General features: G+C 49.8%; 1 protein-coding gene across 1 annotated transcript in view; it reads left to right on the top strand.

Annotated features, from left to right (window-relative positions):
* Positions 1-2,938: 2,938 nt before the first annotated feature.
* The window catches only part of JAG1 (jagged canonical Notch ligand 1), a 38,377-nt gene continuing 26,089 nt past the window's right edge, over positions 2,939-15,226 (top strand). Inside the window, exons 1-3 of the mRNA XM_001169666.7 lie at positions 2,939-5,625; positions 6,077-6,382; positions 15,020-15,071. Of these exons, the coding sequence (XP_001169666.1) occupies positions 5,545-5,625; positions 6,077-6,382; positions 15,020-15,071 (439 nt within the window). The 5' untranslated portion in view covers positions 2,939-5,544. The remainder of the gene's footprint in view (positions 5,626-6,076; positions 6,383-15,019; positions 15,072-15,226) is intronic.

Here is a 15,226-nt window from a genome sequence, read left to right as displayed (position 1 = left end):
CAAGATAAAACCAAGACAATGTTTAACATGCATTCATACAAAATCACTGTTGATAATACAAAAAATTCACAGTTCTGCTTTCAAAAAATTAATCCAGATCTCTTGTGTACATATGATGAATCTTTGGGAAAAAAAATAGCTGGATCTACACAACTTATGCTTGAATGAGCAAACTTGTGGCCTGGTTGTGGTTGCTACAACTATACCCTGATTTTCAGTGTCTGTTATCTATAGGTTGGTGGTGGGTTTTTTGTTTGTTTGTTTTGTTTTTTGTTTTTTTCCGTGTAGAATATCTTGTGATGTGGGAGAATGATGTTGTGCTTCCTTAGGGAGCTGGCTGGACAGGTTCATGGGAGGCAGTAACCTGGCGGGACATGTGAGCTTCACTGGGCTCTGCTGGAAAGGGGCAGAAAGATAACATATCCGTGGAACAGGATTTGTGAACTTGTGTTAACATCTCTGCAAGTTCAAACAAGGAATAAGGAAGATCTTAATGGATATTTTACATGTGCCTTCTCTACAGTTTGAACCTAACTGGAATGAAGAATGGGAAGAAAACTACTTTCCTTCCGTTCACTCTTTTTTTTTTTTTTTTTGAGGAGTTTCGCTCTTGTTGCCCAGGCTGGAGTGCAATGGCACCATCTCGGCTCACTGCAACCTCCGCCTCCCAGGTTCAAGCAATTCTCCTGCCTCAGCCTCCCGAGTAGCTGGGATTACAAGCATGCACCACCATGCCCGGCTAATTTTGTATTTTTAGTAGAGACTGGGTTTCTCCATGTTGAGGCTGGTCTCCAACTCCTGACCTCAGGTAATCCGCCCGCCTTGGCCTCCCAAAGTGCTGGGATTACAGGCGTGAGCCACCGCTCCCAGCCTCATTCACTCTTAAAATCTACAGTATCACCATTCCTTTGAAACACACTCTCCACTCAGTAGTGCTGAAGACCAGTATTGCGGTGTTGCCCACCATATTCTTGGCACCTACAAAATACCTGGCAAATCAATAACTATCTTCCCCAAGATTTAAGAAGGAAAATTTTCAAACATAGAAAAATGTCGAAGAATTTTGCAGTGAACACCACTGTAACACCTAAATTCTACCATTAAGACTTTACTGGCTGGGCGCTGTGGCTTATGCCTGTAATCCCAGCACTTTGGGTGGCCAAGGCAGGAGGATCATCTGAGGTCAGGAGTTTTAAAGCAGCCATGGTCAACATGGTGAAACCCCATCTCTACTAAAAAATACAAAAATTAGCCACGTATGATGGCATGCATCTAATCCCAGCTGCTCGGGAGGCTGAAACAGGAGAATCACCTGAACCTGGGAGGCGGAGATTGCAGTGAGCCAAGACTGTGCCACTGCGCTCCAGCCTGGACAACAGGCTCTGTCTCAAAAAAACAAAAAAAGACTTTACTATTTTGCTTCAGTGTGTAACCACCCACCCAGCCATCCTCTCTCATCCCTCTAATTTTGTATGCATTTCAGTGTCAGTTGCAGATATCATTCCACTTCCCCGCTAAATGCTTCAGCACTCATATAACTGGAGGTGAATATCTGTTCACAATTCTTTTTTCCTCTTTTGAACACCTAATGAAATACAATCTTAAATGTACTATTTAATAAATTTTGACAAATGCATACACATGTGTAGCCCAAACACCTATCAAAAATATGAAACATTACCCCACAATGCCACCAGAAGAGCCTCAAGCCCATCCCAATGAAGCTCTGCTCCCACCCACCCACCCTCAAAATCACTCTTGTGATCTTTTTTCACCAGTTTTTCCTGTTCTGGAACTCCGTATAAATAAATTCATACAGGATGTAGTCTTTTGTGTCTGGCTTATTTCACTTAACATAATATTTTTTAGATCATCGATGTTACTGCTTATAATAGCAGTTCTCAATAAATATTGATTAGCTTATTTTAACCACAGTGTTGATTAACCAAGGATTACAGTTGATCAGATGTACTTAAATACAGCTAATATAGCTTGAATGTCTCTTATAAAGCTTTTGCAGGTTCAGAACTGCTATATGTTGTTGACTAGATAAAAGTGGGGCAAGTTTTCTGGGAAAAGAAAAAATGAGGCATCCATCATCTTTTTAGAATTAAAGGAAAAGATATCCAAGGATGATGTTTTGAGCACACGAGACAGGTCAGATAGTAACTGACTACAAGCCTCTCCCCTTCTCTCAGGTGTAGGTATGACAGCTAAAGATGGCATTTTCCACAGGAAGGTTTTTCTGGAATATTCATTTACACTTGGAGGCTATACCCCAAAGCAGGACAAGGCCTGCCAAGGGGGAATCTCTGTATTTCAGTTCTCTCGGCAGCAGTTCCTCATTCTCTAAGGAGGGGGGCTGACAACTGGCTTCAAGGAAGCGGAGGATAGAGCTTCCACTTAGTGTCTGTTGTGGTAAACGTGACTGGCTTTTTGGGGGAGTCCCAATTATTTGGAAGAGCCCCAACTGAAAATTTTCAAAAGAATTCCCTCTAGCCCACAACTGCCTTCTCTAAAAGTGGGTTCCCAGGCTCAGGAAGGGTGTGGGACTCTGTGCTATGTGACATGAAAATTTTGTGTTTATCAGTGATTTGACGTTCTTGTTAGGTGTAATCTGGTAGTTTTCACCTCTCAGAATTTATATTTTCTTTCCTATCAGTCAAATGGGCTAAATTCACTGGTGGACTGGAGGTGACACCGGCTTGCATGTGGCCCAGATTGCAACTGGTGGCACCTGCAATCTCAGGTAGCCCTTCTAGGTGAAGCCAGGTGGAGATCTAAACACTTTAACTAAAGGTCTGGCTCCGCAGCCTCTTTCCTGAGAGCTGTGGGGGGCACAAGGCACAGAATTAAAACAGGGTCCGACACAGGGAACTCCAAGGAATGTGCTCTTTAAGATCACACCAGCCTTTTTCAGCACCATTTTGCCTTTTTTTTTTTTTTTTTTTTTTGAGATGGAGTCTCGCTCTGTCGCCAGGCTGGAGTGCAGTGGCATGATCTCAGCTCACTGCAACCTCCGCCTCCCAGGTTGAAGCGATTCTCCTCTCTCAGCCTCCCGAGTAGCTGGGACTACAGGTATGCGCCACCACGCCCAGCTAATTTTTGTATTTGTAGTAGAGACCGGGTTTCACCATGTTGACCAGGATGGTCTCAATCTCTTGACCTCGTGATCCACCCGCCTCGGCCTCCCAAAGTGCTGGGATTGCAGGCGTGACCCACAGCTCCCGGCCCATTTTACTTTTAAACCGTTATTTAGCACCCAAACTCAGGGATACTTGGGAGTAGAAATTAGAACAGGACAGATAAGTGGGGAGACTGGTGTTGATGGAAACCTCAGTGAGAAAAGTGTAGATGGGATTACAGTTGACAACTGGTTGCCTTGATTTAGGATAATTGGGGAAAGGGAGGCTGGGGCACATTGAAACACCCAGGTTGTCGCTGCCTACCCCAGCTGCTAACATGACCAGCTGTAAACTTGCTCTGTTCTTAGAAACCTCCCTTCCAAAACATGGATTCTCTCGCCAGTGCTCAAGATGGGACACATTACCACTAAGTAAGCACTTTTCTTAGGAGCATTTCTTAGGCTGTTAAAATGCCAAGACTCCTAACCATCCTTGGTAGCTTTGAACCTATGTAAAGAGGTCAGTTAGCTGCCCTAGTTTATTCCTCAGAATGATGAGATTTGGCACTGAAAATATTGTTCATACTGAGCCTCCCATCAAATGCAATAAGTAGATAACCACAAATACCCACCCTTTTATGCTCGTAACTCAGCATGTTGGAAACTATTTTCCCTTGACCTATTGCCAGCCCATCACGCCCCACACCCAGGAGAACTCAAGCCCCAAACCGGCCGCTGAACAGTCACGCTTTTCTGCAGGACATACCTACTATTAGGGCCAAAACTTTGTCCACCCTTCAAAGGAAGTCGATGTTTCCATATAAAGGTCCCCTCAAATGCAACAGCAAGCCCGTTGGGAGAGGGGTTGGCAGAGGCTACGGCCAGCCCACGGGCTTTCTTCGACCTTGATTATGACCAGGAGTGTAGCTGTTAATTGCGAGGCTTGCCTCAAGGTGGAAAACAGTATCGGTTTCCACTGCCACCCCAGAGAAGGCAAGTTCCGCGGCTGGCGGTGGTGGGGACACGGTCCCTCCCAGGCCCATCTCTTGCCACCCAGAGAGCTGCTCGGAGGCCGCCTACAGGTGCAATCCCGGCACTGCGGCCGGGGCGGGCGTCCAAGTCCACCAGCATCTCCGCCGGCCCTTCCCAAAGCCTGAACAGGGCCCCGGCGTGCCCGCCGCCTTCTACCCCCGGTTTCCCCGCGCCTCTGCCCCGGCGCGGTTTGGAAAGGAAGCTGGGAGCCCTCCCAGGCTCCGCAGACTCGGATTTGGGAGGGGGTGGGACGCGGCCGAGGCTTCCCCTCGAATCTGCGGCAAGCCTGGCTCCAGGAAAGTTTTTCAAAGTTCCCAGCAGCGTCTGCCCAGGTCGCCTCCGCGGGGCGAGCAGACGGCGGCAAGCGCGCCAGCCTCGCCGCCGCCTCTGCCGCCAGCAGAGCGCTCTGGGCGGCTCGCTCGCGGGAAGCGGGCCGAACTCCCGGCGGGCAGGCAGGCCCTCCTCCCGGGGCGAAAGCCGCAGCTGACGCAGGCGGTTCGGAAGGCGGAAGCTGCCCCGCTCCGACCGCTCAGTCAGCGCCGCGGCGCCTACACCTGGGGCCCCGACGCGCGGGCAAAGGCGCACGGCCCGGGGCGCCCGAGGGGGCGGTCCCCGCTGGGGGCCTCCAGGCGTCCCTGAGCAACGATCCCTTCCAAGTACCTCCCCGCACTCTCCCTTCCCTCCTGGCCCGAAGCTCCCGAGGGCGGGGGTTGGTGTGGGGCCCTGGTACTTCTACGCCGCCCTGGGCATCCCGCAGCCCCCAACCCCTTCCAAGTTCCTCCTCGCACTACCCCCTCCACAGCAACGTGAAGGGGAGGGGCGTGCCCAGGGTGAGCACGCCCTCTCATGAATATTAATAAGCGCGCATGCGCCCTGCCCGGCGTGCTGGGTAGAGGTGGCCAGCCCCGGCCGCCGCTGCCAGACGGGCTCTCCGGGTCCCTCTCCGAGAGCCGGGCGGGCACGCGTCATTGTGTTACCTGCGGCCGGCCCGCGAGCTAGGCTGGGTTTTTTTTTTCTCCCCTCCCTCCCCCCTTTTTCCATGCAGCTGATCTAAAAGGGAATAAAAGGCTGAGCATAATCTAATAATAAAAGAAGGGGAGCGCGAAAGAAGGAAAGAAAGCCGGGAGGTGGAAGAGGAGGGGGAGCGTCTCAAAGAAGCGATCAGAATAATAAAAGGAGGCCAGGCTCTTTGCCTTCTGGAACGGGCCGCTCTTGAAAGGGCTTTTGAAAAGTGGTGTTGTTTTCCAGTCGTGCATGCTCCAATCGGCGGAGTATATTAGAGCCGGGACGCGGCGGCCGCAGGGGCAGCGGCGACGGCAGCACCGGCAGCAGCACCAGCGCGAACAGCAGCGGCGGCGTCCCGAGTGCCCGCGGCGCGCGGCGCAGCGATGCGTTCCCCACGGACGCGCGGCCGGCCCGGGCGCCCCCTAAGCCTCCTGCTCGCCCTGCTCTGTGCCCTGCGAGCCAAGGTAGGAGCCCTTCTCCGGGCCTCCCTCCCAGCCGTCCTCTCCCTCCCCTCGCGGCGCCCTGGGCGGTTGAGCCCCGCGAGCAGGCTCGGCAGCCCTCGAGCGCCCGACTCCTCGCCCCTGCGCCCGAGCGGCTGCACCTGGGCTGAGCGCGCCAACTCTCCCACGGGAGCCCCTGCCTCCTGAGGGTGACCCCTCCAGGCCGGGCAGGGGCGCGTTCGCTCCGCTCTTGCCCCCCGGGAAGTCGTCGGATTTCTTCCGCACTCGTGCATTTTTTTTAATTTTTTTATTTTTGCCCCGGAATCATGTTGAGTCCTTGAACGTAGTTTCGCAAAATTATTTTCACTCGGCGAGGAGGGCTCGTCGGGGCGGGGAGTGGGAGGGAGTCGCCCCCTCTATACTCGAAGAAAACAGATTTCTCCCGCGCTGACCTACCTCCTTCCCTCGCCGGCAGGTGTGTGGGGCCTCGGGTCAGTTCGAGTTGGAGATCCTGTCCATGCAGAACGTGAACGGGGAGCTGCAGAACGGGAACTGCTGCGGCGGCGCCCGGAACCCGGGAGACCGCAAGTGCACCCGCGACGAGTGTGACACATACTTCAAAGTGTGCCTCAAGGAGTATCAGTCCCGCGTCACGGCCGGGGGGCCCTGCAGCTTCGGCTCAGGGTCCACGCCTGTCATCGGGGGCAACACCTTCAACCTCAAGGCCAGCCGCGGCAACGACCGCAACCGCATCGTGCTGCCTTTCAGTTTCGCCTGGCCGGTGAGTGACTACTCGGGAAGGAGGCCGGGCGGAGACTCACACCCGCGCCTGGCCGAGCCCTGTTATCCCTTGCGAGAGGGATTTAAAGGGCTTTGGCTTGAAACTCGGCGCTAACTGGGGAAATCTCTAGGGGTGGCGGGTAAGGGAGCCGGGACACTATAGTTAGATCTCGGCTGGGGTAGTCGAGGTGGGTCCCATTCCTGCTGCTATTTGCTTAGTGCACAAAAGTGGGGATCCCAGAGGGTTTATGGGACCAGGCTCCTAGGAAGGCCGGTGTAAACTTGCAACTTGAAGTTCCCAGAGTAACTCTCCCGGCCCCAAGCCAAGAGATCGTTGTAGCTGATCTCTTTGCTTAACTAATTAAACCTGGTGCGCCGTGGAAGGCGACTCGGCGCAGTTCTGGCCTGCGAACGCCGTCCAAATTGGCAACCTCCCCTTTCCCGTGAACGGCCGGGAGGGCGGGTGTGTCCTTCCTGGAGGGTGTGGGGGAGTCCGTTTCCCGCTGCTCCCCGGGAGATTTTAGTGTGTGCGGGGGCGCTCTCCAGGCTCGGCTTAAGGGCCGGGGGCGGCCGCCGCAGGAGGAGGTTCTTGGGGCCCTCACAGGAGCTGTAGACCTGGGAACCCCCGCCCGCTGCTGGCCCCTTCCTGCCCCCGCCCCCGAGTGGTGTAGCTCTTGTGGCCTCACTTCCAGCGGTTCCCGGGCTCTGGAACAGCTGTGTTTGCAGACTTCCCCGGGAAGGGCGGGTGCCAAGGCTTGGAAGGGGTGGTCTTCTGGAGGTAGTGCCTGAGGGTGCAAGTGATAGGCCCTCATCCCCCCGCCCCATTCCGCCCCCAAAGGAGCTCGAGGCCCGGGCCCAGCTGGCAGATCCTGCAGCGAGGCCCTTGCAACATCCCAAAATGGGTGGAAGGAAGATGGGTGCGATTGCAGAAGGGGAGGAAAGGGAAATGTTGGGGGTGTGCCCTCTGCCTGGCTCCCGCTGTCCAGGAGGCATGACTCATTGCCAAGACTGGGGCTTGGCCTAGCCTGTGCTGGGAGGGTGGGTGGTGAGAGGGGGAGCTCGGTGCCCCAGAGCATTGCTTTCCACCACGTGCTCTAATGGGGTGCACTCTGCTGCCTCCTGTCCGCCGGCTTAGGTTGTGATTCTGGGAGGAGACGAGAGGGGAGACTATCTGGCTGTGTCTGTGTATGAAGCTTGGGGTGGCTCTTAAAATCCACGATTACAGGAGCTGGCATTATACAGTGCCCTCTGCTGTGGGTGAGATAAGACAGTTATCAAAAACTGCCATGAAAAGGGGTTTATAAAAAGAAAAAGTAAAACCAACGCTGTCTGTGAAGCTCTCTTCAGGTCCAAGGGCTGCTTCTGTTGTGGGATTTCATTTTTACCAAGAGTATTTATCTTGTTTGTTAATCCCCTATTAGGGAGAACTTTAAGCTAAAGAGTCTGGCTGCGTTTAAATCTGGCTGGCCCAAGCTGACTGTGAATACTCAAACTGCCCTTGAACGTGTGTTTGGAGTTTAGGGGGAAGGGGCCTGCAGGTGGTTCCACCCTCCTGCCGGAGGATCTGTCTGGAGCCCCTCGCTTTTCACAAGACCATAAAAGGAATCTTATTAGTGATGTGGAAAAGCAGCAGCCTGGCTGAGGCTCATTTTGGAGAGTAGGGTCAGAGGGATGGCTAGCATGAAAACAAGGAGGCTTGCTCCCTCGCTGGCCAAGGAAAAGTGACCCAGAAAAGTGCGTCTGTCCGCTTTTGACACTTGGTCAGAGAGTCCTCAATGGAAAACGAGCGGAAATAGTGTGGGAGGGCAGGAGAGGCGATTGATTTGCATTTGCTGGTGCTCTTCTGTGGTTTCAGGCCCCACGGGTCACCAACCATGAAATAGACTCTCGGCTTTTCTCGAATGGGGGAAGACCGATGGGGCACCACTGAAAATGTGGTTCTTTTGAAGTTGGGACAAACGCATGTATCACTCATAAACAAGTCTCCACCCTGATGCCCCAGAAAGGCCTGCTGTGAAACATAAGATTTAATTCTCAAGAGAAATTGGAGTTTAGGTGTATTTGTTTTTCTGTATGTGGTTGGAGAAACGGCACAGTCCGTAACTTTCAAGAATGATTCCAGGCTGAGTATAAACGTAACTGAAACACTTAAGTAGCTGAGTGAGTATTTAACTAGAGGGCACAGCTTCATTTAGTTTGGCAATTAACTATGTCTTTTAAAACTGATTTCCTTGAATAGGAAATAAATGAACTTAGTACAGAATTCAAGAGATAGCAAGAAAAGGATATATGGTTAAAAACAAAACAAAACTCCAAACCACCTTGGGCTCCCAACCCCTAGCAGGCACAATTACCATTTGCATGAGTCCTCCCAAATTTGCTGACGCTGGGTATCAGCAAAGAGTGCAGGGGTAGGTCAGTGTAGAAGGTCATGTAGTTCATGCCTTTTGTTTGGAATTATGACCCCTATCCAAGCAACTGTTCATGTTCTAGAGAGGACGAGGAGGAAACGATTTGGTCAGATATGAAATACAGTCCATGTTCTGGTGTGCATGTGAAAGGCTTTGTAGAGGCGGCCCTTCCTGCCATATATCATATCTGAGTATGTCCCACGTGGTGTCTCCTGCCCCGGCTCTGGTCTTGGGGTAGTTTTTCACCACTGGCTTCTAATTCTCATACTGTTGCTGCTCTAAGGGGCTTAACTTGCAGCAACTATCTGGATTAATGATTCTCAAATTGGGGGACCAAGTGATAAGAACATTATTGTGGGAAGTAATTGGGCTTAACAGGAAATAATTTAGGAATTACCACTTATAAATCACTGAAACAGTTAATTTGTACCTCCCAAAATTAGTGCTAAATCCCAGTAGTGCCTGCTTATTAAAAATACATTAGTGTAATTACCACTACTCATCTCCAAAAGCTTTTTGGGAACTTCAGAACCCCAGTTAGCTGTATTGCTGCATCGGTGGCCCCAGAGTGAAATGAATCTAGAGAAACGTTAGGGGAAGAAATTGGGGTATCTGGCTTATTAGCCTCATATTTAAATTCCATTGATCCTATTAAAAGACTTGCTGAGATCAACTTAATTTTTTTTTTTTTTTGAAAATCCAATGAAACGTGATTCTTCTGTGTGAGGGATGCCAGCTTTGGCCCCCTTCATGCTTCAGGCCTGAATGACCAATTGCCACGATGCTAATCACAGAATGTAATTGACAGGCCCTTACTTTTATGCCTTTTGCTGTCTTTTCCAGTCCCTGAGCTTCTGTAGATATGGTGTGGGCACATGGAGGGCTTAAGGATGGGGTTCTGATTTGACCCGCCTCCTTTCTGCAGCCAGGATTTGCATCCTGCCCGTGTAGTCAGCATGTATACAAAGAAAGAGCATGTGTGTACGTATGTGCTCAGAGCAAGGGACTTTCTGCATGTGGAGAAAACGGCTTTTGCCCTAAGAAGTCTACCTCAAACCAAAGGGATGAAGTGATGTATCTGTGTTGCAACACTGGGCTTGGGGGAAAGTGAAGCTGTGCTTGCTTTGAAAGAGCTGTGCTAAGTATCTGCAGAATAGCTGCTCCAAAAATGGAATCTTGATTCCAGGTACTTGGTTTCTAATATCTTTTTTTTCTCTTGCAGGTGTAACCTTCTGTGTTTTCTTTCTCCTTGTTGTCTTGTTTCTTAGCAACTTATTCAAACCTCCAGTACTTATAGGAATTTGCAACCCACCAGTTCCACACCCGTAATTCTACAGGGACTTAAGATGTTTTTAGAAAACGGTGAAACTTTGGCGTGGAGGCTCTTGGGGGAGTTCAGTGGGTTAAAAGGAGAGTCAGCAGCAACTTACAGGCATGCAACCTCCCAGAAAATCAGCAATCTAAGTGCTGCTCAAAATCTTCACACCAAATAGTGGTGCCTTTGGGGACCTTTTAGATAGAAGACATGTGGAAAGTTTAGCATGGAGAAAAAAGTTACTTAAAAAAAAAACAGTGTCAAGGTAACAAGGAGCCTTCACGGTTCCTGATCTGAAAACAGGAATGTGAACCAGAGGCCTTGGCTGGATTCATATCACCCACTGGCCCCATTGTAGAAGGGCCAGAAGTTGGTCCCAATGTCCGGCTTTCAAGGTTAGTGACAATGTAAGAATGCATGATCTCTGGATGTGCATACAATTAGCGTTGTAATCCATAAATGCAAATACTCCTGCAAATTCTTCCATGGTAAACTTCTGGAAGGCATGTTGCTCTTCCACCTACCCCCATCCTTCAAGCCTAGGATCTAGGCTGCTGAGAGAAGTGACTCTTGGCTTCAGCTTTTAAATATATATATCTCTCTCAAAACTTAATCTTTTCTTCCAACTGTTGGAAGATACATTGGGATGAATGGAAAGTGGTGATTCTAAAAATGGTGGTGGAAATGGAGGAGGGTCCTGGGTTCAGAAAAATCCCACCTTTACTTTGGTGCATGGCACTGGGTGGCTGTGTTGTGACTTCCTTGCTGATTTCTGATTACCGCATGGACCACAGCAGCCCTGTGACTGCTGGTTTTTTTTTTTTTTTTTTTTTTTTTTTAATGGTGCCAGTGACATCTACCATTGCTGCAGTGCATGTGCTGGGAAGAAATTCCGCAAGGTGGCTCCCAGTAGTTAAAGGAGTACATAAATAGTCAAACATGCAGAGTCCTCTACCAGCTCAACCCAGTTTTTATGCACTTTTGGTAAATAAATAGAAAGGCTTCTTGTTCAGGCTTGCTCTGTGTGAACCAGACCGTTGTGCTTGGCTGGCTTCTTGGTATTCTATCTATTAACCTCGCCACCCTTTTGTAACTGGTGCATTTAATTATCAGTGGGATGCTTTTCAAACAGGTAAGGGTAATGATGGGAAAGGGGGTGGGGATGTCTCATTGAGAGTCACAAATCTGGATATGAGCTTTGGGGCCCCTTGGTGAGCCTTTGAGTGGGCTTTGATGAGAAAATCACCCTTTGTAACCAGATCGGACTCTATTGACATGTCAAGCCCTACAGACTTGATTGCTTTCTGTGCCTGAAGTCTTAGCCTAGATGCTATAGGATAGTTGTCCTTTCTTATCTCACTTTCCCAAAACCCACTCGCATTGTGTGCATGAGTACGTGTGCATGCGCCACACATGGACTCCCTGCAACCTTTTCTGCTTAATATGTTTTGTGACTGGAATATTTTATACTCTGGCCACCCAGACACAGGCAGGACAATAGAGTTGGCCGAATTGACTGAAATGAGGATTATGGAGAATAATGGGGCCTCTCCAAAAATAATGCTAATACAGGACAAGCGACAGGAAGCAACAGTTGAGTCAGCAGAGCTCAGGGCCCCTGACGAACCCCGGGAGCCGACTGACTGTGCACAATGGCCGCGTTGGCACGTCGGGCATTCCCAGGATGTGCGTGCCGCCGGCGGGCCTGCCTGTCGCAGCAGCCTGGGGTTTTGGACGCCGCACGCGTGCCGTTTGGATGGCGGTTTATTTGTGTCCGTCAGCTTGGCAGGAGGGGAGGCAGCCGCTTCTCAGGGCTTGGTTTGGCTGTCACTGTTGCCAGGAAAAGGAAGCTCCCGGCTGCCAACACAATTACCTTTGTTTCTTACATCCCCCCTTCTTAATGTGGCAATTAAGTGCTTACCGCTCTGCCCAGTGCCAAGGTAACCGCCATGGAGTGGGACAGGGCAGAGAACACAACCTTGGCACAGCAGCCTAAGTGTGGAGGGTGGGAGGAGGTGCAGGGGCCCCAGCCTTGCTGGGAACCTGGTGGCCCTTGGATGCCTTGGGGCTTTGATGCCAGGACTCTCCTCTAGGTAGAATTCCACAGAAATCTTCCAAAAAGCAATTCCGAAGGCTGACCATTCCTCTTTGATGCCACACCAGAATGGGAACCAGCTGCCAGGTTTCCAGATTTCCTTGGGCTTGGAGCTGGGAAGGGGCTGAAGTGACTCACTTTGCAAATCCAGACTGAAGATCTGTTTGCTACCCCTCCTTCCTGTGTGGCCTTCACAGTACTGTTCTGGAAAACATAAGGAAAGATGAAAGCCAGGTGACTCTTCGGCAGAGTCTTAGTTCTGTAGTCTGAAATCAAGAAAAACCCAGGTATTTGCTTTTGTTGTTGTTGTTTTGCTGTATAAACTTAAATTTGAACACTTGCCTTTCCAAGCCCTCCTGGGATGGAGGACTCCGCCTCTACTGGGGGTCAGAGTTGCAGTGGCTGCTTGTATGTGACTTCGGCATAGTGGATTTGTTGCTCTGTGGCCTGGTCCCTGCTTTGATGCGGGGTGCATGATCTGGGATCTCAGTGCCTGGGTGTATGTTCAGGGATGTACAGAGGTCAAGTGTGGGCCTGGGAAAAATTAAAGTTCTCTAGCAACTAATAATCATTGTTAAATTATCTTGATTGCTGATCTATAGTGTGGGGATGGAGTGGGAGGTTGAGTGCCTCCTAATAGGAGCCTTGGAGGGAATCCTTTTTCTCTGTAGGGCTGGGCAGGAGGAATCCTCCTGCCCCAGGAGACCCTAATCCCCTCCCTGAAACAGACAGGAAAAAAAGTCCAGGCTTTGTTGCCGTCACTGTAGCTCCCTGCCCTCACCCTGTCTCTGCCTCTGAGAAAGAAGGGCAGTTCATGGAAAATCACAGAGCCAGGCACGTAGGGCTGTGTGCAATTCTTTTCTCTCCAGGTGGGGTGATGTTGGTCAGCAACTTCTGAGGTTTTCCCAGTTCTGGCGAGGATGAGCCTGGTAGACTGCTTGGTCATCCAAGTTCTTGTGCAAGACCTAAGGATGCTTTCCTCTTTGAGTATTAAACTGAGTACTGCCATGCCAGCTCAGTCCCGGCACCTTCCCTTGCAGTGGGGTTTGTGGGTATTATGTGTTTAGCGCTTGTGCAAGTCTGTCAAAACTCCTGGTATCAATGCATTTAATCAGAGGATTAATTACAACAATACTGTTGAAGTGGAGGACGTGGGCCTCAACGTGACCAGCAAATGAAGGGCTTAATTATACAGAATCAGCCACACATCTGGCCTCATTTTGACTGTGCTCTTACCTCAAATCAGTAGAGAAATATAATTTCTTGCTGCTCTTAGGGAAGAGTCCTGTAATTTGCAGGAAGTCCTAAGAAACTTAGAGGCAGTAAATAAGGTATAACTTTCGCTAATAAAATAGTAACAACAGCAATGAATTTGGACCTGTGGCCACTAACAGGAGAGGGCTGGGTATGTGCCCTGGCTTGCCCGGTTTTGCTTGCTTTTCTGAGCATTTTCCCACAGTTATCAGTGAACGAAATGGAATCCTACTCTGCTTTGAGTATGAAACATATTTCGGCTGAATTCCAAGGCAGGGTCTATCACAAGATAATTTTATATTCAGAGATGACCTGCTGTGTCACTCTGAGAGCACTAAGCTGGCCTTGAGTTATGAATGAAACTCCCTTTTACCCTCCCTTTTTCTCTTTTTCCTTTATCTTATAGGTGCTTTCTCTTCTCTTGGCAGCAGTGTGCTTCTGGTGGCACAGCACGGTATTATTTAATCTATACACGCTTCTATTTCCTATGGCTTGGTTTCTGACACAGCAAAGCAGGGATTCATAACCTAGTTCATGTTCCTTGTCTACCCCACCTGCCTTGAGTACATTTCTTCAGTGCCAAGATAGCAGAAGCTTCATTTAAACGCTGGTGTTTTTTGAGACTGACCTTACTGTAAATTACGAAGGAAAATTTTAGAAAAGGAGGGAATTTGCTAATAGCTTAGGTTTCGCTGGGGGTGGGGAGGTGGAATTCTGAGATAAGCTTGGAAGATAAAAGGTGCCTTCAGTTTAACAGCTGGCATCTTGCCAGTATCCAGGGAATTTGTTTAGTTAGTAGACTCTGATTATTCTTGGAATGTTAGATCTTATTAACAGATAAGTTCATCAATAAATATAACCCATGGGTGTGCGGTTGTTTCTCCCTTTGTACTTTCTTCCCTGGGATCTGCCCCCAACTCCACCACCCAAGTGAGGTTGACTTCTTTGTCTTGCAGAGTCACTTTGCATCTACCCCCTCCTGTTTCCTAGAGTTACCCGATACTTGTGGGAGCCAGGATGGTCTCACACAGACAGAGCTTTCAAAGGGGTTCTAAAAAGGAAAAGGGGGCCTCCCTAGAGACTGCCTCACCAGGGCCCAAAGTGTAACCTTAGCAATACCCCCTCGGTACAAATACCTGGTTAGGTTAGCTTAGAATAAATTCTTTGTGTGCGTGTGTGTGTGTGTGTGTGTGTGTGTGTGTGTTTCCTCATGCACTAGGGTCAGGGTCTGGAAAGTTTTGGGAAACTATATGCTAAATACTCTCATATCATATAGTGAGGTGGCATTTCCTGATCTCAACTTTGAGCTGCCTGCATGCATGTTGACTCCAGTGCGTCCCTGCCAGGTGAAAGGAGTCATTTGTCAACCTGGGAAGAGTGCTGACAAAGGAAGGGGAGTTGGTTTGGATTTAAACATCCAGGAACTCAATGCAACAACCAACAGAATTTTTATTTTGGCATTACGGTTTTGTTTGGTGGGGTATTCTGGGAGGCCAAGAATGTACGAGATTTTGGAAAGTCGACCCTGTTTCTGAATTGCTAAATTGTTTGTTTGTCTTGCAGAGGTCCTATACGTTGCTTGTGGAGGCGTGGGATTCCAGTAATGACACCGTTCGTAAGTATCGCTTCTGTGGACTTTTCTCTAAACACACGTGGAAGTGTGGGGCTTGGCCAACCAGTTGGAGCTGGATCTGTCTCCTTAGTACTTAGGATTTCTGCCACCCCTTGCCTTCTGTTCTCCCCTGTACCCCAGGGTGAACCTTCAGTGGA

Source organism: Pan troglodytes, chromosome 21, assembly GCF_028858775.2.
Source record: "Pan troglodytes isolate AG18354 chromosome 21, NHGRI_mPanTro3-v2.0_pri, whole genome shotgun sequence".
NCBI classification, from domain to species: Eukaryota; Metazoa; Chordata; class Mammalia; order Primates; family Hominidae; genus Pan; species Pan troglodytes.
The sequence above is the reverse complement of the archived record's forward strand: the minus strand, read 5'-3'. Positions and strand labels throughout refer to the sequence as shown.